General features: G+C 45.4%; 1 protein-coding gene across 1 annotated transcript; it reads right to left on the minus strand.

The window, feature by feature from the left end:
- Nucleotides 1-12,797: 12,797 nt before the first annotated feature.
- Nucleotides 12,798-20,515, minus strand: LOC132585849 (phospholipase A2 inhibitor gamma subunit B-like). Its single transcript, XM_060257725.1, has 5 exons — nucleotides 20,467-20,515; nucleotides 19,838-19,954; nucleotides 15,040-15,198; nucleotides 13,309-13,452; nucleotides 12,798-12,946 (listed from the first exon to the last, which is right to left on the minus strand). The coding sequence occupies exons 1-5, from the start codon at nucleotides 20,513-20,515 to the stop codon at nucleotides 12,798-12,800; spliced, it is 618 nt and encodes a 205-aa protein (XP_060113708.1).
- Between the last annotated feature and the right edge of the window lie 639 nt (nucleotides 20,516-21,154).

The following is a 21,154-nucleotide window of genomic DNA, read 5'->3' on the forward strand; positions in this document are numbered from 1 at the left end:
GTATTGATGCACAATGGATGTTAGAAGAAGACCTTCATCGCCAGGAGCCCAGAGAGAACCAGAAGAATGGATCCAGATGCTGGAGACCCCTTGTTAGCTGCTCGGCATCGACCTTTTGCATTTTCCCCTAAACTATTAATACCAGATTGTAACTCAGAACAGACCCGCTCAGAAACGCAGCCCTTCATGGTGTAATCCTTAATATAGAGACCTGAAAATGAAAATCACACATAAGTTCCCTCAGCTCTGGTAATTAGCATCTAAAGAACTTATATCTGTTCATCTGACAGATGCCCTGCTTTTAAATTTGCATGCACAGGGTGGATAACACAATCAAAATAAAGTACTTATACTAGAAACCAGGCCTCATTTTGGGCACGAGCTCACAGGAGCAGAGCTCCAGAACCTCTACATTTTATTATGCTCTTTCTTTCTCACCCCGCCCCCCCCACCAAATACTTGCTTCTGGGCTCCACTGTTCAAACTCCCTGTGAGAATTTTGCTGAACTCTAAGATTTGACAAACTTTCTAATATTTTCCCCACAAAAAAAAATGGGAGAAGAACCAAAACATATATAGCAGAGAGATGGAAATCTTCATCATGCCGCTATGGTCACATTTAAAAAGAATGATGGGAGTAAGGTTTTATTATGACAATTATAATTCAAGAAGCATTTTAAGGTAGATACTGAAGGCCTTTTTTTGTAGCAGGAACTCCTTTGCATATTAGGCCAAACCCCCCTGATGTAGCCAATCCTCTTGGAGCTTACAGAAGAGCCCCGTAAGAAGAGCCCTGTAAACTCTTGGAGGATTGGCTACATCAGGAATGTGTGGCCCAATATGCAAAGGAGTTCCTGCTACAAAAAAAAAAAGCCCTGTCATTTAGTACACTGTCCTGTGGCACATGCCAATGAGTTATGCCAATGAGTTGTGCTAATGAGCTCCAGCACCTCTTTTTCTACAAAATGACCCTTGCTAGCAACATTCTTGTCGTGGTATGTGTGCTTGTGCGCACACTTGGGTACATGTGGGAGGGTGGATACTAGAAAAACCTCTCCAAGATTTCTGACTGAGGGAATGGGAAAACCAGGGGCAAGAGACAAGTTTTGCCTTTACTAGCAACTCAAAATGTGATCATGGTTTTTTTAAAAAATAAAATAAAAAATTAAGAACTAATTTTCTTAAACCTGATTTTTGAAGAATAAAAAATAGTATGACAGCCAGTGTAGTATAATGGTTAGATCAGGGATGTCAAACATGCGGCCCAGGGGCTGAATCAGGCCCCCGGAGGGCTGTTATCAGGCCTCCGAGCAACTGGCTGTCATCTGCTTTCCTCTCCCTCTCTCTTGCTCCCTTCTGCATCACAGCTTGCTTTGCCAGGCTTCCTCCATCACACAGGAGCTACAGAGCAAAACCTCTATTTTCTCCATTGGTTGAGGCTGCTCCCTTGGGGAGGAAGGGGGGAAGGGAGAGCTTGTTTTACCAGGTTCTCTCAATCCCACAGCAGAGCAACTGAGCCAAGCCCAGGCCATTGAGATATGGTCCTCCACATCTACCGGGGCATGGTTTGATATCACAGACTACATGGTCCCATAGCCAGTTTGCTCTTTGTCAGCATGTCAATCATCACTGGGGATAAAATAAACCCAGACAATATTAAGTGGATGGGAGGAAATCCAAAGGCACACAGAAATCAGAATTACCATGCATCAGGGCATCATGTATCCGGGCATCGATGCAGTAGTTCTTGGAGCCAGTACAATATGCCACCTCTGTAACACATGAACTCTCTAAAGAAAAGCAGGCTGGGCATGGGTTTCTATTGGCTGTGTTGTTTATTGGTGGCACTGAAAAAGGAGAAGGTATCAGATAACTTAGTGGGAGAGAGTGCAGGAGAGTGGCTAAAAAGTGAACTATGAATCAAGAAGTTCCTGATGGGGCAGTGTTATCCAATGGGCAAAAGGGGCAGTTGCCCAGGGCCCACCAAAACCCATCTTATCAGGTGCTTCTAGATACCAGTCCCCTCAATGGATCACTGCCCAGCAGGCCTTTTTTTTTGTAGCAGGAACTCCTTTGCACATTGGGCCACACACCTCCAGACGTAGCCAATCCTCTTAGAGCTTACAGTAGGCTCTGTAAGAAGAGCCTTGTAAGCTCTTGGAGGATTGGCTACATCAGGGGTGTGTGGCCTAATATGCAAAGGAGTTCTTGCTACAAAAAAAAAGCCCCGCTGCCCAGCCATTGACAGTGAAGCAAGGTTGAGTTGAATAAACAGCCGTGAATCAGTCAAAGCTTCCAATCTGAACGGAACTTCTGGAAACAGGAAGCAAGAGACGACAAGGGAAAGTTTCGTGGCCCTGTGGCATTATGGTGGTGCCAGGAACTGACTTCCACCAAAAGGGTTTAAGCCACAAGGCATCATGGCCAGGGGTGGAATTCTAGCAGGAGCCCCTTCGCATATTAGGCCACACACCCCAGATGTAGCCAATCCTCCAAGAGCTTACAAGGCTCTTTTTTGTAAGCTCTTGGAGGATTGGCTACATCAGGGGTGTGTGGCCTAATACGCAAAAGAGCTCCTGCTAGAATCCCACCCCTGCTTTCCACCTACTGAATGGCCAACATGGTTGGATGCCATCATCCATGGGCATAAGAATGGCAGGATCTTCCCCAACCTTGTCTCTCCCCAGACCCATTTCCAGTCCCGGGACTTAAGTGCACTAAAGAGGTTAGCTTGGAGAAACAACAATTGAAGGGTAACATGATAGAGGTTTACGAAATTGTGCATGGAATAGAGAAGGTAGAGAAAGAAGTACTTTTCTCCCTTTCTCACTATATAAGAACTCATGGAAGCTCAACTAAAGTAAGGAACAGTAGGCTTAGAACCGATAAAAGGAAGAACTTCTTCACCCAAAGAGGAATTAACAAATGGAATTTACTGCATCGGCAAGTGGTGGAAGCTACAAGCATAGGCATATTCAAGAGGGGACTGGAGAAGCGTGGAACGGATGTCCATTGGTGGCTGTTGATGACAAGGTATAGATAAAACACTCTGTCTGGGACTGTGATGCTCTATATTCTTAGTGCTTAGGGAAGGCTTCTGGAGTTCTGGACCTGCAGGTGGACCTCCTGAGGGCACCTGGGTTTTGGCCACTGTGTGACACAAGAGTGTTGGATTGAATTGACCATTGGCCTGATCCAACATGACTTCTCTTATGTTCATATGCAATCGCTGCACCAGTTGGGTAGCTATCATGAGGAGGGTGAAGGTGTGAGTTGCTTCTTCTTTCCTCTTTATGAGCAGAAGTCCACTCAGGCAACAGACAAGAAGAGGGGTCCATTCTCTTCCCTGCCCCAACTACAGTTACCCATGCAAGCCCCATAAACTTTCCAGGGACTAGAAATAGGTCTGGGGCAGAAAGAAAAGCAGGAACAATCCCTGTTTTTGATCATTATTTGATTTCTGTTGCAAGCCGCCTTGAATCCCATAAGGTGGAAAGGTGGCTAAGAAAGATTTTCAATAAATAAAATAGTAACTAAATAAAACCCTGAATAAAACCCTAATAAAATCCTGAACCATCAGTGTGCTTTCCACTGGTGGTTTTTCGGATCAAACACAACGCTTCAAGATGCCGCAACTCCTGTTGTGTATTTCACTTGATTTGTTGGGTTTTCTATCCCTTATTAGGTTTTATTGTTCCGATTCTCAGGAAGTTTTAGAACCAAACTTTGAACCACTTCGGAGTCAGACACTACTGTATTTTCCCTGGAGACATCATTTTATTTATATATATATATATAAAGAGATAAATAAAAATATATATATATATATATTTTAAAAATTATTTATTTATTTATTATTACTTTAAATTTCTGTCCCGCCCTCTCCGCAAGCGGACTCAGGGCGGCTAACAACATACATTTTTACAATTTAACCAATAAAAACTACCATTTAAAATTGTTTAAAACACTTAAACATTTAAAACATTCCATTGCATTTTTGGTGCTGTATCACTATAATATAATTTAACGTAGATATAAACGTAAATGGTGATCATGGTACTCTGTAATGGTGTAAAGTGGCAGCTCTCTCCCAAATTAGGTTACGTCTCAAAGGCCTGTCGAAACAGTTCGGTCTTACAGGCCCTGCGGAAAGTAGAAAGATCCCGCAGGGCCCTTATGGCCTCTGGGAGAGTATTCCACAATTCTAGCGCTGCCACCGAGAAGGCCCTAGCTCGCGTCTGCCACAACCTAGCCTCCCTTGGTCCAGGGACGGACAACAGATTTTTTGTCCCTGAACGCAGTGCTCTCCGGGAAACGTGTGGGGAAGGGCGGTCCTGCAGATAGACAGGCCCCTGACCATAGAGGGCTTTAAAGGTCAATACCAACACCTTGAAACGACTCAGAACATAATAGGTAGCCAGTGCAGCTCTCTCAGCAGTGGCCGAATGTGCTCCCACCAGGGGAGCCCCATTAGCAGCCGCGTTCTGCACTAGCTGTAGTTTCCGGGTCAATGCCAAGGGTAGCCCCAAGTAGAGAGCATTACAGTGATCTATTCTTGAGGTGACCATAGCATGGATCACCAGTGCTAAGTCGTTGCGCTCCAGGAAGGGGGCCAACTGCCGCACCCGCCGAAGATGAAAAAAGGCGGATCTAGTTAGTGGCTGCTACCTGGGCTTCCATTGTAAGAGAGGACTCTAGGAGCACACCCAAGCTCTTGATCTTGGGGGCCGGGATTAGTGACACCCCATCAAGAGCCGGCAGAGGGATCTCCTCCCCTGGACCACCCCGACTCAGATAGAGAACCTCCGTCTTCGTCGGATTCTTCAACCGACTCAGCCTGAGCCAAGATGCTATGGCTTGAAGAGCCAGGTCTAGATTTTCCAAGGTACAGTCGGACTGACCACCCATCAATAGATAGAGCTGGGTGTCATCTGCATGTTGGTGACATTAATTAAAACTGGCAAATTAAAACATTAATTCAAACGAATACCCACACTGAGGATATGTCCATCCACAAGTCAACCCCGAGCAACAGAGAACACTTCCCCGTGCTTTTCCTAGGCCAAAATTTGCATATATCAGTCCATTTCCGCATGTCTTGGAAGATTCACAGCCCTTTGTCGTAACTAGAATTTTCACTTGATCTGAGAAGAAAAAAGAATGACGTCATTATGATGGAATTCCTGCCACCCTTTGTACACTGAACACAAGATGGTGGATTTCACCATTCCTGGGCTGGTCCCTTCCAGCCACACGGGAGCCCTTATTGGTTTATGATTCCTCTCGCTCACCTTTGTATATTTCAATCAAAGCCACAGCGCAGGTATCGTGGCCAGCAGGACAAGTTGTCAGGCTGCCGTAACAGTTCGTGCCGGTGCCAACGCAAGTTTCACATTTCAAAGAGGAGCCTGGAGGGTGGGGGGATGATATCTAAGTTAAGAGTGGAAGGGGCAGGCGGGAGACTTCCTCATAATTTCCCCGGTTCTCTGTCACAGCTTCAAAGACCAGCAGGGGGAAATGGGGGGAGCACAGGCATTGCAACAGTGCACAATGTCCCTTCTGGCAAAAATGGGAAGTGACATCATGGCATGACTTGATTTGAGCATCACTCCCAACATCATGATGTCACTTCCGGGTTTGGTCTTTTTCTTCTTTGTTGCCAGAAGATATGTTATGTGTTGGCACCCTGCTGGCATACCTTTACCCATTCCTCAAATTCTTTTTGGGTTGCCAACTATGCAATGCCCTGTCATCTCTAGTTAAGAGCCAAAGAACAAGACTGAGCCAGCTACATGGGTGGATTATGTGATGACCATCTGAACTGCCTCTGTCTGTCATTCACACTTGACACCTTGTGTCTATAAGAAGACATTGGATTTATACCCCGCCCTTCACTTGGAGTCTCAGAGCAATTTATAATCTCCTTCCCTTCCTCTCCCCACAACAGACACCCTGTGAGGTAGGCAGGGCTGAGAGCTCTCTCCCAGAACTGTTCTTGAGCAGAACAGCTCTGAGAGAGTTATGACTGACCCAAGGTCACTCAGCAGGTACATGTGAGGAGTGGGGAATCAAACCCGCTTCTCCCAGATTAGAGTCCACACACTTAGCCCCTTTGATAGACAGACATATATATAACCTTGCATATATCTCTCTTGCTCACTTTCTCATCTATCTATCCAGTGCTTTTTTTGAGCAGGAACACATAGGAATGCAATTCCAGCTGGCTTGGTGTCAAGGTGTGTGTGGCCTAATATGCAAATGAGTTCCTGCTGGGCTTTTTCTACAAAAATCTCTCTCTCTCTCTCTCTCTCTCCCCACTGGGAAACATTATTGAGGCACTCAATTTCTGATATTTCGAGAAGCACTGACTACCATCTTCATAGCGCTGAGGACTAGAAACTTTTAAAAAATCTCAGTAAGCTGAATTCTGCATCCCAATGTCAGCAGGAGGAAGTCAACAGTTGCTTTTTCAAGATCATATTTGCAGCCTGGTAATGGAGCTGAGCTAATTTAGGATTTTTTTTCCGGGGGGGGGGGGGTTAACCATTGCCCCCTTGAGTGGTTTCACCCAAAATAATATCACAGAAGTCTTTGCCAGGGATGCATTTGAACGGAGGCATGGTAGGGCTCACCCCCAGAATGAATTTTACCTTGTGGCCTGAAAAAAGTGACTTGAAGTAGGAAGAGTCTCTTGTGAATTTGATGCTTGTTTTAGCATTCTCTAGCTAGGAGCTGTTAATTAACTTGGTTGCACTGTGTACATACAGTGACAACAAATCATTTGTTTGAAATCTTCCTTGGCATCAGGGCGCTTTTTGTAGCAGGAACTTCTTTGCATATTAGGCTGCACCCCTCTGATGTAGTCAATCCTTCAAGAGCTTACAAGGTTCTTAGTACAGGGCCTACTGTAAACCCCAGGAGGATTGGCTACATCAGGGGTGAGTGGCCTAATATGCAAAGGATTTCCAGCTACAAAAAAAACAGCCCTGCTTGATGCCATTAATGTAAGATGCTGCAATCATCCAGGAAGTTCATGGTGATCTTTTTAATAAACATACAGTAACTGCATTCAGGATAAATGAGTGAAGGGACAAAGGGCTAACAAAGTCCTCCATAGCAGTTCCTCTAGCCAGCTTATCTTCAGACATGAGTAATACTTGGACTTCAACTAGGGTTGTCAGGTCCAATTCAAGAAATATCTGGGGACTTTGGGGGTGGAGCCAGGATGTGACAAGCATAATTGAACTCCAAAGAGAGTTCTGACCATCACATTTAAAGGGACCGCACGCCTTTAAATGCCTTCCATCCATTTGTAATAATGAAGGATAGGGACACCTTCTTTGGGGGCTCATAGAACTGGCACCCTCTGGTCCAATCTTTTTGAAACTCAGAGGGTGTTTTGAGGAGAGGCATCAGATGCTATGTGGCAGATTTGGTGTGTCTACCTCAAAAAACAGCCCTCATGGATCAATTTTCCATTATACCCTATGGAAATAATTCTCCATAGGGAATAATGGAGTGCCCAGCAGACATTTCCCCCCCCCCGCTTTCCGATGACCCTGAAGTGGGGGGAGGGCCTCCAAACTGGTGGATCCCCTGCCCCCACCTGGCAACCCTAACTTCAACTGCTCCAGAGTCCAGTGTCGTGGAACTAACAGAAAACATGAAATGGATCTCTGAACATTACAAAACCTCAATGGAACAAATCCCACCCAGCAATGGCGGAAACCACTTTACTCCTTACTTGAAGTTAAAAGTACAGAGAAGAAGAAAGGTTCCAGGAGACCCTTCATGCTTGTTGGAATAGCACCTGTGCTGGAGCTAATGCCGACCTTTCTTTATGAACAAGCAAATTCTCTGCCCAGGAGCAATCTACATGAACGGACAGAGAGAAAGCGCATAGGAGATTCAGAACAGGTCTTGCTACGGTTGCCAGATCCAACTCAGAAAATATCTGGGGACTTTGTGGGGTGGAGCCAGGAGACCTTCCAATTTCATAAAAAAATAAATAAAAATACAGCAGTACAGTTCCCCTTAATGCAGTCTTCATTTCCTTGTTCCCCAGCAGTCACACTTCCGCTAAATGAAAGTGAATACACACTCACAAACTCTCACAAAGCACCACTTTGTTGGTAAAGGTGCCACTGGATTCAAACTCAGTTCTCCCATCTGTTAAGTGCTTTATTATCTGTATACCAATTTACTGCAATTTACACATCTTACCCAATGTGTTATTCCAATCTTAGCTGGATTTATTGCTGAGTTACTTACTCCTCCCTTGCCTATATGTAATACTTGAAGAAATCTGTTTCAGTGAATCTTAAGGAACAGTCATACTAAGCTTCTCAGTTCTCACTTGTACCCATAATGGAATATTATTTGACTTGTAGGTGTCGCTGAACTCAAACCTCATTCTCATATCTGTTTGTTAACTCTTGTATTTGCATGGTAATTTTATGACATTCCCAGATCTTTCTCACATCCAGACACGGCTATAATCACCTAGTATTTATGCATCTTGGCTTTCCTGACAACCACCCAACCCCTGTAAGTAAGGGTAGAGGAAACTGTTTCCAATGTATCTGACAAAGTGTGCCTACACAGGATAGCTTATACCTAGAATAAAACTTCGTTAGTCTTAAAGGTGTCACTGGACCCAAACTTTGTTCAACTTGTTAATGACTGGAGAAGAAATTGGGAGGAAGAATAGCACTGTATTGCATACTTATTTGGGGGTTCTTTTGGTAGATAGATATTTTGTGCCTTCTTCAAGCAACTATTGGGGTGGGGAGGTGGGATGTGGCAGGAGAGGATGCTTGTAGGAGCAGAAGGGGTAATAAGGGACTGGGGAGAATTGTACTGTAATTTCTAATTTGATTGTGCTGTATTTTCTAAAAGTAATTTCTAAAAAAAAGTTTGCATTGTTAATTAAATATAAAGTTTGTATTTCAGCTGTCTTAAGAGCATCTGCTGAAGCCGAATGTGTTTTGCAAGTTGAACCTAAAGTGCAGAAATTTACCGTGTGCAGCAATGCAGTCATTTCCCATAAACTGAATCATGTGATTAAGAAGAAGAAGAAGATGATATTGGATTTATATCCCGCCCTCCACTCCGTAGAGTCTCAGAGCGGCTCACAATCTCCTTTACCTTCCTCCCCCACAACAGACACCCTGTGAGGTGGGTGGGGCTGAGAGTACTCTCACAGCAGCTGCCCTTTCAAGGACAACCTCTGCCAGAGCTATGGCTGACCCAAGGCCATTTCAGCAGGTGCAAGTGGAGGAGTGGGGAATCAAACCCGGTTCTCCCAGATAAGAGTCGGCACACTTAACCACTACACCAAACTGGCTCTCCATTAATGATTTGTTCTGATTGTCTGTGTTTCTAAGGTGGGATTTCTAAGCAATGTTCTAAGAGGGCAAGGTATATAAAATCCCAGGTGGTATAAGTACAAATTTTCTTTGGGGTCATGGCCATGGGCAGTGTTCTAAATTGCCTCAAAATGTACTTGCGCTCACTTGTAGGATATGAGTTCGAAGTGAGGACATTGCCACTACTCTGAACTTTGTACATTGCTCAGAAATTGAGTGCCCAGAAACTGTTTTGCATTCTGCCCTGAGTCAGAAACCCATGAATTTATCAAACAAAGGTATCTGCAATGCCATAGTTTTGTCAATTTCAGTACAATGTTGCCCTTATTAATGAGGCAGAAACAAGACACCTGTAAGTGAACGTACAGGGAAACTTATAAAATGTTCCCCTAAAGCTTTTCCGTACTGCCTTTTACTGTCAAATTTGTGACCATCGGTTTGTCCTATGTGCATGATGTGTATATTTGCAGATCTAAAAGTGAATTTCACAAACAGGTCACAGCAGGAGACCTCTGAGATACCACTATAACCACTGGCCGGCTCCCACTTTTTCCTGGGTTTGGCCCGGTGTCAGGAGTGGGTTCATTGAAGCTCACAAGTAACCAGACTTGGTATTTTGAAACAAAGTTGCATTTATTGGACACTTCAGAGTTACTCCAACAAGCCAGGTATTGGAACTGATGGAGATCAGGTCAAGCTATAGACATTTATTCTTCTGCTTCAAAGCAATCATTTCTACCCCTCATTTCCCAAAACAAAAGGTTGCTTTTGCATGTGAGACTTTTCCCAGCACTCCCCCCTTATCTTTTCAGTTGGTGGTTACTTTGCCTGGAGGCAGGCGCTGTCCTTGGGGCCTCCGGAGAGGAGGTGAGAATCTGGCACATACTGTCTACTTCAAAGGGACCTTGGCAACCTTTGATGTTCCTGGGAAGTTATTCTCTACTCTTCCCCCCTCCCTCCTTGCTACCCAGTTTCTATGTTAGTAGGCATTGCTATGCATTATTGGTTATGGTTAGTAGCAGCTTTTAATAATAGCATGAATGAACAGAGCCTGACACCCGGTCCGTGGGCATTGTTGGGGGGTTCTCCCAAGAGTCTAATAGTATTTTTTTAAAAAACCTGGCAGGGTATGAACTTTTGTGAATCACTACTCACTGCTACAGATACCTTCATTATCTGCAGGGATAATTAGCACAACTCATTTGCATAGCTCATTTTCATATGCTACACACTCTGACATCACCAGAAGGCATACTAAATTCTATCAGCTCTGCGTCTACCTTTTTTTTTTTCTCAATTTAAATTTTATTGTGTGAGAGAGAAAAGGACTGAGAGTTTGTTGCAGGTAGGGAAGGGAGGCTGGGTCTGTCCTCCTCAGCATCGCATTTGGAGAGGGGTGAGTGGGGAGAGATACAGTAAATCAGTTTTGCTAACTATTTGGAAACCAAAGAAGGGAACTACCTGGGGATCCTAAGCTTAAAAGGGTAAAGTCTAACCTAAAGTGCTAGACTAGGGTCTGGGAGACCTGGATTTGAATCCCCACTCTGCCAAGGAAACTTGCTGGGTAACATTGGAATACTCTCAACCTCTGATGGAAGCAGCTTTGGGTTCCCATGAAAGGTAGGATATAAATTAAGATTGCCAACCTCCAGGTGGTGGCTGGAGATGTGCTACTCAACAAATGTTTGAGTAGCAGAAAGCAATGTAAAGAGATAAATTTAAATTTGGAAGGAGGAAGTGACATCACAGGAAGGGAAGGCGTTTGGGTGCAGTGTGCTGAAAGTGACACCATCGAAAGAAGTGGAGCGTGGAAGTGACATCACTTGATCTTTGGCCTGGAAGTGACATCCCATGATATGAAATCACAAAGGTGATGTCATATCCTGCTCCACCCCCAAAGTCTCCTGGCTCCACCCCCAAAGTCCCCAGATATTTGCTGAGTTGGACTTAGCAACCCTACTCCTGCTAGAATTCCACCCCTGCTTAAGGGCCTATCTAGGTGTAATGACATCCCTGGATGCCTGACATTTTAAAAGAGACTTAAAAATATCACAAAGGCCCTCTGCCCTTCCTGAATCAAGAAGATCATACTTAAAGATGGCAGCATAAAACTTAGCCAGGTCCTGACCTGGGAAGCCCTGGGCTAGCCTGCTCTCCTCAGATCTCAGAAGCTAAGCAGGATCAGCCCCAGTTAGTATTTGGATGGGAGACCACCAAGGGTTGCTATGTAGAGGCAGGAAATGATAAACCACCTCTGAACATCTCTTGCCTTGAAAGTCCATGGTCTTCGGATCACCGTGAGTCCTTTGAGGGTTTTCCCCCCAGCTCGGGGGCAGTGTTCCCTCTAAGCTGAGTTAACATGACCTAGCTCACAGATTTTTAGCCTCTAGCTCACACATTTTGGTCTGAGCTCAGGAAGGATGGCCCCAGAGCACACTCATTTATGCAGTAGCTCACAACTTTGATGCCAGTAGCTCGCAAAGCAGAATTTTTGCTCACAAGACTCTGCAGCTTAGAGGGAACATTGCTTGGGGATTGGGAAATATGTGGAGATTTGGGGGGTGGAGCCTGAGGAGGCTGGGGTTTGGGGATGGGAAAGGTGGCCTACATCAGGGGTGTGTGGCCTAATACGCAAAGGAGTTCCTACTACAAAAAAGGCCCTGGGTGGAACCATCCAATTCTTTACCCTAAAGTTCTTTGCTTTATCAATGATGACGACGCTTCTGCAAGGGGTCATTCTGTAGGAAAAGAGGTGCCAGGGCTCATTAGCACAACTCATTTGCATCTGCCACACACCCCTGGCATCCCTGGAAGGTGTATTAATTACATCAGCTCAGCATCGACTTTAAAATGCTTCTTGAATTAGAATTGTCATCATAAAACCTTACTCCCACCATACTTTTTAAATTATTTTCTCCTATGCGGCCACAGTGACGTGAGGAAGCTTTCCATCTGTCTGCTTTATGCATTTTGGTTGTTTTCCTTTTTTTTTCTGATGGGGGAACATATTAGAAAGTTTGTCAAATCCTAGAGTTAAGCAAAAAAAAAAAAAAAAGAGCCCAACAAAATGTAGAGGTTCCGGAGAGCTTCCGCCCAAAATGAGGCCTGAATAATAGTAAGGGAGACAACCTCTCTTCCTGTTATCGATAGATTCACTTCATAAGTTTATCCCCTCATGGAACCAGTGAGTATTACACGTCAAGACCTTCTCAACAAGGAATGCCGTCTACAAAAAATAAAATTGTCCAGATTGCATCATTAATGATTTTTTTATTGACAGAGCGTTAAAGGAACCTGGTCAATTAGGGAGCCAACCAGCACAGTAGGTAAATTTTCAGTTAGCGCAGTATTGGGTAAGAATGGGAGGCACATCTTGATGGAAAGGCTTCGATTAGGTGCGCTGAATTCAGGTATGGAGGATTTGCTGGCTTATGGGGCTGCAGTGGCTGAAGCTGCGGTGCAGTTCGCTTTAGTCACCCAAGTACGCATTCCTCCAAAGACCAAAAAGCCTGTTTTTAAATGGTCACAGACACCTTCGTTAGCACAGCCTTTTGAGGTAAAATCCACGCTGACTAGATCTGCGCAAACAAAGAAAATGGTGGTAGTCAGAATCTCTCCCCTATATTGGTTTCTTATCTCATGACGTATGCTAACCTCATTCTGTCCTTACATCTATATCCCCACCAATTCCCTAGACAGGTTATACATCCTCTATTGTAAGCTCTTGGAGAATTGGCTACCTCGGAGAGGTGTGGCCTAATATGCAAAGGAGCTCCTGCTAGAATTCCACCCCTGTCTTGAGGTAAACATGTCACTCTATCTCAGCTGAGCCTACCTCCTGTGTCTGTCCTATGAAGACACGACTCCTCATTCTATACATTGTATAAACTCAGCAATAAAAGGAAAGCGTAGAATCAAGGCAATACAAAAATCTAATTACAGCTTGTTGTGTTCCCAGCTATTTCGATGCACTTGTTCTGGGATCCAGTGCAGGCAACTCGTTGTTCATAGCATTCAGACGAATACACTCCAAAACATCCAGGACAATGAAGTTTATTGGGGGTGTCATCTGAGGGGGGCAGCTCTGCAAACAGATGTGAAAAGGAAGACTCAGGCAGAATGTATTCCAGGACCCACCAGAAAGAAGATGGGGGTAGAAATATAGAAATATCTAAGTAAGAACGAAACTTTCCCTAGAGACGGTGCTGTCAGGTAACATATAGGGACTGCTTATCTGTAAAGTTTAACTCACATGCAATGAATAGTTTTCCTAAACAGTAAGAAAAGGACAGGTAAAGGTCGTCTCCTGTGCAAGCACCAGTCGTTTCCGACTCTGGGGTGACGTCGCATCATGACGTTTTCATGGCAGACTTTTTACGGGGTGGTTTGCCATTGCCTTCCCCAGTCATCTACACTTCCCGCCCCCCAGCAAGCTGGAAGGCTGACCTTGAGCTGGCTACCTGAACCCAGCTTCTGCCGGGATTGAACTCAAGTCGTGAGCAGAGAGCTCGGACAGTTTTCATAAACAGTACCTCCGTTTAAGTTATCTGTTATGCCTTTAAGAATCCTGCCGTACCCAATGGAGAAAAATATAGATACCTCTAAGTTTTCCCCGCCAGGAATAACTACACATTTGGGAGGCTTTTCCTAGCAAGAGAACAGCAAGGGAGGAAAGTGTTACAGCTCTTCTTTCCTCCTTCCCTCTATAGGCTGTTCTGCCCCTTTGGTAAAGCAATCTTAGAGGGTATAATTGCAATAAAAAGAAAAGGGAGTACCATTTAAAATAAACATAGAAGAAACTGCAACATGCCATTGATCCTTAAAATGTAAGATTGTTGTTTCATAAATGTAAGTGAAGTTCCAGAACCACTTTGAGTGTGTGTGTGTGTGTGGTGGGGGGAGGATTCTCAACAAATGTTTAAAAATTCATGGGGGCACCTGTGTGTTTCTCCTTCATTTCCCCCTTGAGAGTTTTGGCACCTCTTTTTCCAGAACTGTCACTAGCTCAAAGTCTATTATATAGTGAGTTCAGCCAGCTTGAGCTAAGCAAGAACACTTATTGAACAAGAGCAGAACTGAACACAAACAGGCCACCCCACTCCTTATATCCATTTGGTCTGAGTTAAACACGACCCCTTATGTGGGCAGCAATCCACCCTATTGGTCTCTCCAGGATCCTTCATTTGTATTTCCTAAGAGAAACGCCTCGTGTCCCGATTGGCTGGTTCTAAAAAAACAGCCAATCCGAATGTAGGCATCAGGGTCCTGGAAGACAATGGACTTCAAGGTCAACTAACAGACATAACAAAAGCAGCAGACAAAGCAACCAATACACAACAAGGTCATCCAGAAAGCTTACATGGCAGAGTGGAGATTCTCCCAGATATTAGTCCAACCAGAAGTTTTTCTTTTTTTTTGGGGGGGGGGGGGGTTGTAGCAAGAACTTCTTTGCACATTAGGCTACACCCCTCATGAGTAGCCAATCCTCCAAGAGCTTACAGTAGGCCCAGCACTGAGAGCCCTGTAAGCTCTTGGAGGATTGGCTACATCATGAGGGTGTAGCCTAATATGCAAAGGAGTTCCTGCTACAAAAAAAGCCCCGAGTGACACCCTAACGCCTACCACACACTGGCCCAGTACGATCATCCGCACTTCTATTGCATGTACATACCTGATGGTGAGGCTGTTTGACACGAATCCCCAGTGCAGCAAGTCCTGCTCACCCTCATTCGCATCCCTTTCCCCATATTTATCTCAGGGTCAGGAATGTTAACATTACAGACGCTGGAATTAGCACAGTCTTTGGAGACAGTCTGCGTAGTCACAGGAGCTGCAGAAAAGACATAGGGCGTTTTCGCACTTAGCATTTGCTACCGGTATTCCGCGGAGGAAATATGTCCGGATCATTTTCCTCGTTTTCGCACATTGCCTCTTTTGCGCAGTTGCTTTCCATGAAGCCCCGGCTCAAATCGTTTTCGCACTAGCATCGACTTGAGTTCGATGCCCTGTCAATCATTTTTTTTTAAGTGCAAGTCTGGTTGCGTCACTACGTAACAACGTAACAAAGCTTTACAGGCGCTGGAGGTGGGGGGGGCGAGGAAGAAGAGAGCCCGGCAGCTTAATAAATAGACACCCACTTTGGTGGGGAGGGGGAGGAGGAGCGGGGGGGGGGCGAGCTAGGCAGCCCAGCTGGATGTGCGTGGCGGCAACCAGGGCAGCTCCTGCGGCGCCCGGCCTTCCAGTGTGTTGCTCTCCTTGGTGCAGAGGCAGCTAACTACGTAACAACGTAACAAAGCTTTACAGGCGCTGGAGGTGGGGGGGGGGCGAGGAAGAAGAGAGCCCAGCAGCTTAATAAATAGACACCCACTTTGGTTGGTGGGGGGAGGAGGAGCGGGGGGGGGGAGCTAGGCAGCCCAGCTGTATGTGCGCAGCGGCAACCAGGGCAGCTCCTGCGGCGCCCGGCCTTCCAGTGTGTTGCTCTCCTTGGTGCAGAGGCAGCTAACTTTGCTGCCAGCAACACCGCGGCCGCAGCCGGGCGGGGATGGAAGAGCTCCGGATAAAATACCCGTCATTATAAGGTGCGTGCGCGCCTGGGTGTGCATCCATACATCCAGAGACGCATGCATGCACAGATCGCCGTCCTTTGGGATCTCTCCCTGGGCTTGGAGGGGGGGAGTTCTACACACTCTTGGGGAGAGGGGCATGACAGTTTTAGCTCTCGACCCCCTAACCCCCCCCCCAAAAAAAAAGAACGGCCACCATTCACTTCTCTGGTAGAAGTGAAAGGATGTACTCGGGAACACCGCCGGGACGTCGGTGCCTGCGTATGTGGGGAAGGCTCGCTGCCTGTTCCCTGGCCTGGTTTGCCCCAGCTCTTGAGCACTGGCTCGCCCCCCCCCAGATCCCGCCCCTTCATCTGCATAGGCTCGTCCTGGGTTCTTTTCCTTGGTCATGATGAGCCGCTGGGAAGTGGCGTTTCTACCAGGGAAGGGGAAGAAACAGCTGTGACGCCTCATTGTTACATCGCAATAATGCAATTAAAGAGAAGTCGCCAAAAAAATCAAGCAGGCAGCCGCCGCCTAACCGACAATGATGCAGGCTCGCTTCTAACCAACTTATGTGTGATCTGACGCATGTGTTGTGTATGCTGTATGGCACTTCATTGATTTTTTTATTCATTGAAATTGCGAAATTTTGTAGCTGTGAAATATCGCTATTACGCAAGGAACTAAAATGAAGGGGGAAAAAATGGCCGTGCGGGCACTTTGGGAAGCGCCGCGAACGGCTGATGATTGGCCAAGGGGGTGGATGCAGTGGGAGGACGGAAAGGCAGAGGGTGCCGCCCACAAAGCAGTCGATGCGGGGTGGATGAATTTTCCACAGGAAACTCCGCGGAGTGGATCCGGTGTGGATCCGCAGGTTTTCGGAAACTCCGGAAGCCTGTGGATCAAGAAACTCCGGGGTGAAACCCCTGAAGCCCCGGAGCAAACCGCGACCACGGAGCAACATGTGCGAAATCCAGGAAAAGATCCGGAGGTAAACGGGATGCCACCCCGGAGTAAACGCTAATGCGAAAACGGCCATAGAGAAACAGGGATGTTTGTTGCGGCTGGAGGAACAGGGGAGTATCTGGGGTTCTGATGCCAAAGGCTGTTGTTAATAGGATCTTCATCATTAACGAGAAGAATTACCTTGTTGGCTCGCACCAAGGGTAGGATCATGGGAAATGTGCACTATTTTTTTAAAAAAAATATATGTCATTTTTTTTTACTTATGTAAACTTTAGTCCATATATAAGTTTGCTGTTTAGTGGTTCTCAATCTCCATGGCTAATAGCCATCGATGGACTTGTCCTCCATGAATCTATCTAATCCCCTTTTAAAGCTATATATTCCTATGGCCACCGTGACATCTGTTGACAGCCAGTTCCACATTTAATCACTCTCTGTGCAAAGTAGTATTTCCTTTTCTCTATTGTGAACCTACTGCCCATCAGTTTCTAGAATTCATTTTTTGTAGATGCCCACAATTTCTATCATACCCTTTGTATGCAGGCAAGCCGTAAGGAAAAATATTTTGTCTGAATGCGTTCCTCCAGAAGGAAAACCGAAAGATTATTTGCACCATTTCTATTCCTGTCTGGGTATTTTATGTCAGCTTTTGCTTCTTTTATATCGCATTTTACTCCCCAACAGGAACCCAAAACAGTTTATATTCTTTTCCTTTTCTCCATTTTCTCCTCACAATAACAACTCTGCAAGGTAGGTTAAGTGGAGAGCGCATGACTGGCCCAAGGCCATGCAGAAACCTTCCGTGGCAGAGTGGGGATTCGTAACTGGGTCTCCCTGATGCTAGCCCAATGCTCTAACCACTCCACCACACTGCCTTTCTCTGGGACACTTTTCGGCGAATCAGTCCTAAGTAAAGTGACTCCAGTCTAAACCTACTAAAAACAATGAGTGTGCTGACACAACTCTGAAGGCAGTTGTTATTCTGCGCTGTAGTTCTGGTTGTGTCATTGTGAGGAAGGGGAGAATCAACAGGTCACTGAAGCTCTGCCGACTAGAAATGGTTCGATAAGGCTGAGGGACTTGGGAATGTTCAGTCTGGAGAAGAGGAGGTTGAGGGGGACATGATCGCACTCTTGAAGTATTTGAAGGAGGAGGACAAGGAAGAAGTAAGGTACACACAGGAACAACTGAAGTAAAGAAAATAAACTGTGCAAGCCAATATTCAAATTGTTAAATTATACACACTCATCATAGAAATTAATATAATATACAGAGAATTTACACCATACAATCAACAAGATTTACACAAGAATTCATAAACATCCAGCACTCAACATAAATCATAGTGTGTACAAAAAACTTTCCTCCATATTTTTTTTTTTTCCCAGGTCAAAAATCCAGTCCAACCTCAGGATATTGTATCTGTAAGCCTGGTAGGAAATCCACTTCAGTAGCTCTTGTAAGAAATAAATCCAGATCACTTAGAAGTCAATGTAGCAAAGTTCTGCCTATGGAAGAACATTGCTACATTGAATTCTATGCAAATTCTAAGTGCTGGATGTGTATGAATTCTGTGTAAATGATGATATTGGATTTATATCCCACCCTAAACTCTGAATCTTAGAGTCTCAGAGTGGTCACAATCTCCTTTACCTTCCTCCCCCCCACACACACAATAGACACCCTGTGAGGTGGGTGGGGCTGAGAGAGCTTTCACAGCAGCTGCCCTTTCAAGGACAGCTCTGCGAGAGCTATGGCTGACCCAAGGCCATTCCAGCAGCTGCAAGTGGAAGAGTGGGGAATCAAACCCAGTTCTCCCAGATAAGAGTCTGCCCACTTAACCACTACACCAGACTGGCTCTCTTGTTGATTGTATGGCTCTCTTATTGATTGTATGGTGTGAATTCTATTGTATATTATATTAATTTATATGATGAGTGTGTATAATTTAACAATTTGAATATTGGCTTGCACAGTTTATTTTCTTTACTAAAGAAGGGCAGGGAGCTGTTCTGTTGGCAGCAGAGGAGAGGACTCACAATAATGGGTTTAAATTAAGGGCAGGAAGGTACTGGCTGGAAATTAGAGGTGGGGGGGGGACTTTTTACAGTCAGAGTTGTTCAACAGTGTAATCAGCTACTGATGGAGCTGGTGAGCTCCCCCCCACTGGCAGTGTTTAAGCAGCGGCTGGACAAAGACTTGTCAGGGATGCTCTAGGCCAGGGGTGGAGAACGTCAGGCCTGAAGGCCGTTTACGGCCCTCGATATCATTTAGTCTGGCCCTCAGGGATAGTTGGCCCAAGTCTCTCTCTCTCCCCCTCTCTCATGGGCATTGTGAAGGACTGCTGCTGGGGTATGTGGGTGCCTTTAAAGATCTGCTGGAAGCAGTGGGTGGAAGGGAGAGCTGGCAGGGGTGGGGGGTGGGAGCCGGCTATCACCAGTTCAATTTGCACATGATTATCCCAGATGGTGTGGCCTAATATGCTAATATTAGGAGTTGTGGTCTAATATGCCTGGACCTAGGCATTTGCCTAGGACAGCAGGCCAGGTTGTGTGTGTGTGTGTGTGCTGAATTAGGCTCTCCCCATGTGACTTCAAATAGAAAAACCATTATTTGCATTAATTTTGCCAGCCTGAATCAGGCTTCCTCGGCGGAGCACTGTTTTTTAAGTTGATAATTTTTTATGGCCCGTGAATGATGTTATAAAAATCCAAATGGCCCTTGACAGAAAAAAGGTTCCCCACCCCTGCTCTAGGCTGATCCTGCATTGAGCGGTGGGTTGGACTAGATGGTCTATATAGCCCCTTCCAACTCTGTGCTTCTATGAAACAGCCATCTGCCAACTCTCAAAGGTTCTGAGATTTTGTTGCCACAGCGCTTGAAGCATATTGCTATAGCCACAGGAACGAGACACTTTTTAAGAAAGGAGAAAAGCTGAGTGCTGAGATTCTCACGTACGTTGTACAATCACTGTCCGCAGGATCATGCAAGTATCTTCACCGGCTCCACAAGTCATCATGGGACCTTTACAAGTGGTTCCTATGCTATTGCAAACCTCACACTTGAGACAGGTGCCTGGGGAAGGAACAGCAAAAGGTATCAGTATCCATTGGCTCATGGTGTTCTACCCCCTGTATCACCCTCTGGCCCAGATCATGAAGTCCTTGATGTACATCCTTTGATACACAGGGCCATGAAGGCCATGATGTGCATCCAATTTCAGAAGCCATAATGTACTTCCTTTGTAGCAGCATACCATGGAACCAAGATAGGGGTTTGCAGCCTATGCTTAGATGTGTGTGGGGGCATGAAGTAATATACAAATAGCAGAAAGAAGAACATAAGGACGTAAGAGAAGCCTTGTTGGATCAGGCCAATGGATCATTCAGTCCAACACTCTGTATCATGCAGTGGCCAAAACCCAGGTGCTCTCAGGAAGTCCGCCAGCAGGACCAGAACTCAACAAGCCCTCCTACTGTCGTCCCAGGATATCAACTCCAGAGGAGGGTAAGACTGTGAGAATGGATCCCACTGGCTGCAAACAGATCTCAACTGGACAGTTCCCCAGGTGGTTCACGGTGTCTCACCTGTAGCTAGGAGAACTGCAAAGAGGCAGCAGCCTAGAAGAGTCCACATGGTGCACAATGGAAGATGCCCAAAATGGTGACCTAGAAGGGATTTCTGCTGAAGAAGGGATTCGCCTAGGCTCTAAAGGGACAACAGACACAGATAATCCATTCACATTTGATTTATTTTTAACTTTTAAATCACTGGATTACCAAAATTCAAAGCTGAGATTTATTTATTTTTTAATCACAATTGCAAAACCTATTTGAATAAATATTGTTTACCTTTGGGGCAATATACTTCTAGGGAAATTTATTTACTACACTAAGTATCATACTTCTGCGACTGGGTAAAATTCTGCTATGTTAACCAAATAGCCCAATACTCAAGTCTCCTGAATTCTAGCTCAACATACTAACCACTACACCACACTGGCTTTCTGTTTAGTTATGCTTACTTACCGAGGCCTTTGATAAGCTGCGGGTTGAAATAATGTTCTTTTCTTTCTCAGTGTCTTTGGAGTCTCTTGGTATCCCTTTTTATACTGGGGCTGGCATATCGTCATTGTTTAATTGTCACATCTCTTCCTTGTTTATATGAACTGCCAGCTAGGACACTTGTCCTGTTCAATTCAGAAGGAAAACAAAACCAGTTCTGGGTGGGATCCCAACTGTCCTCTTCAAGGAGAGCACAACAGAATGAGTCAGG

The sequence above is a fragment of the Heteronotia binoei genome, chromosome 17 (genome assembly GCF_032191835.1).
Source record: "Heteronotia binoei isolate CCM8104 ecotype False Entrance Well chromosome 17, APGP_CSIRO_Hbin_v1, whole genome shotgun sequence".
Lineage (NCBI taxonomy): Eukaryota > Metazoa > Chordata > Lepidosauria > Squamata > Gekkonidae > Heteronotia > Heteronotia binoei.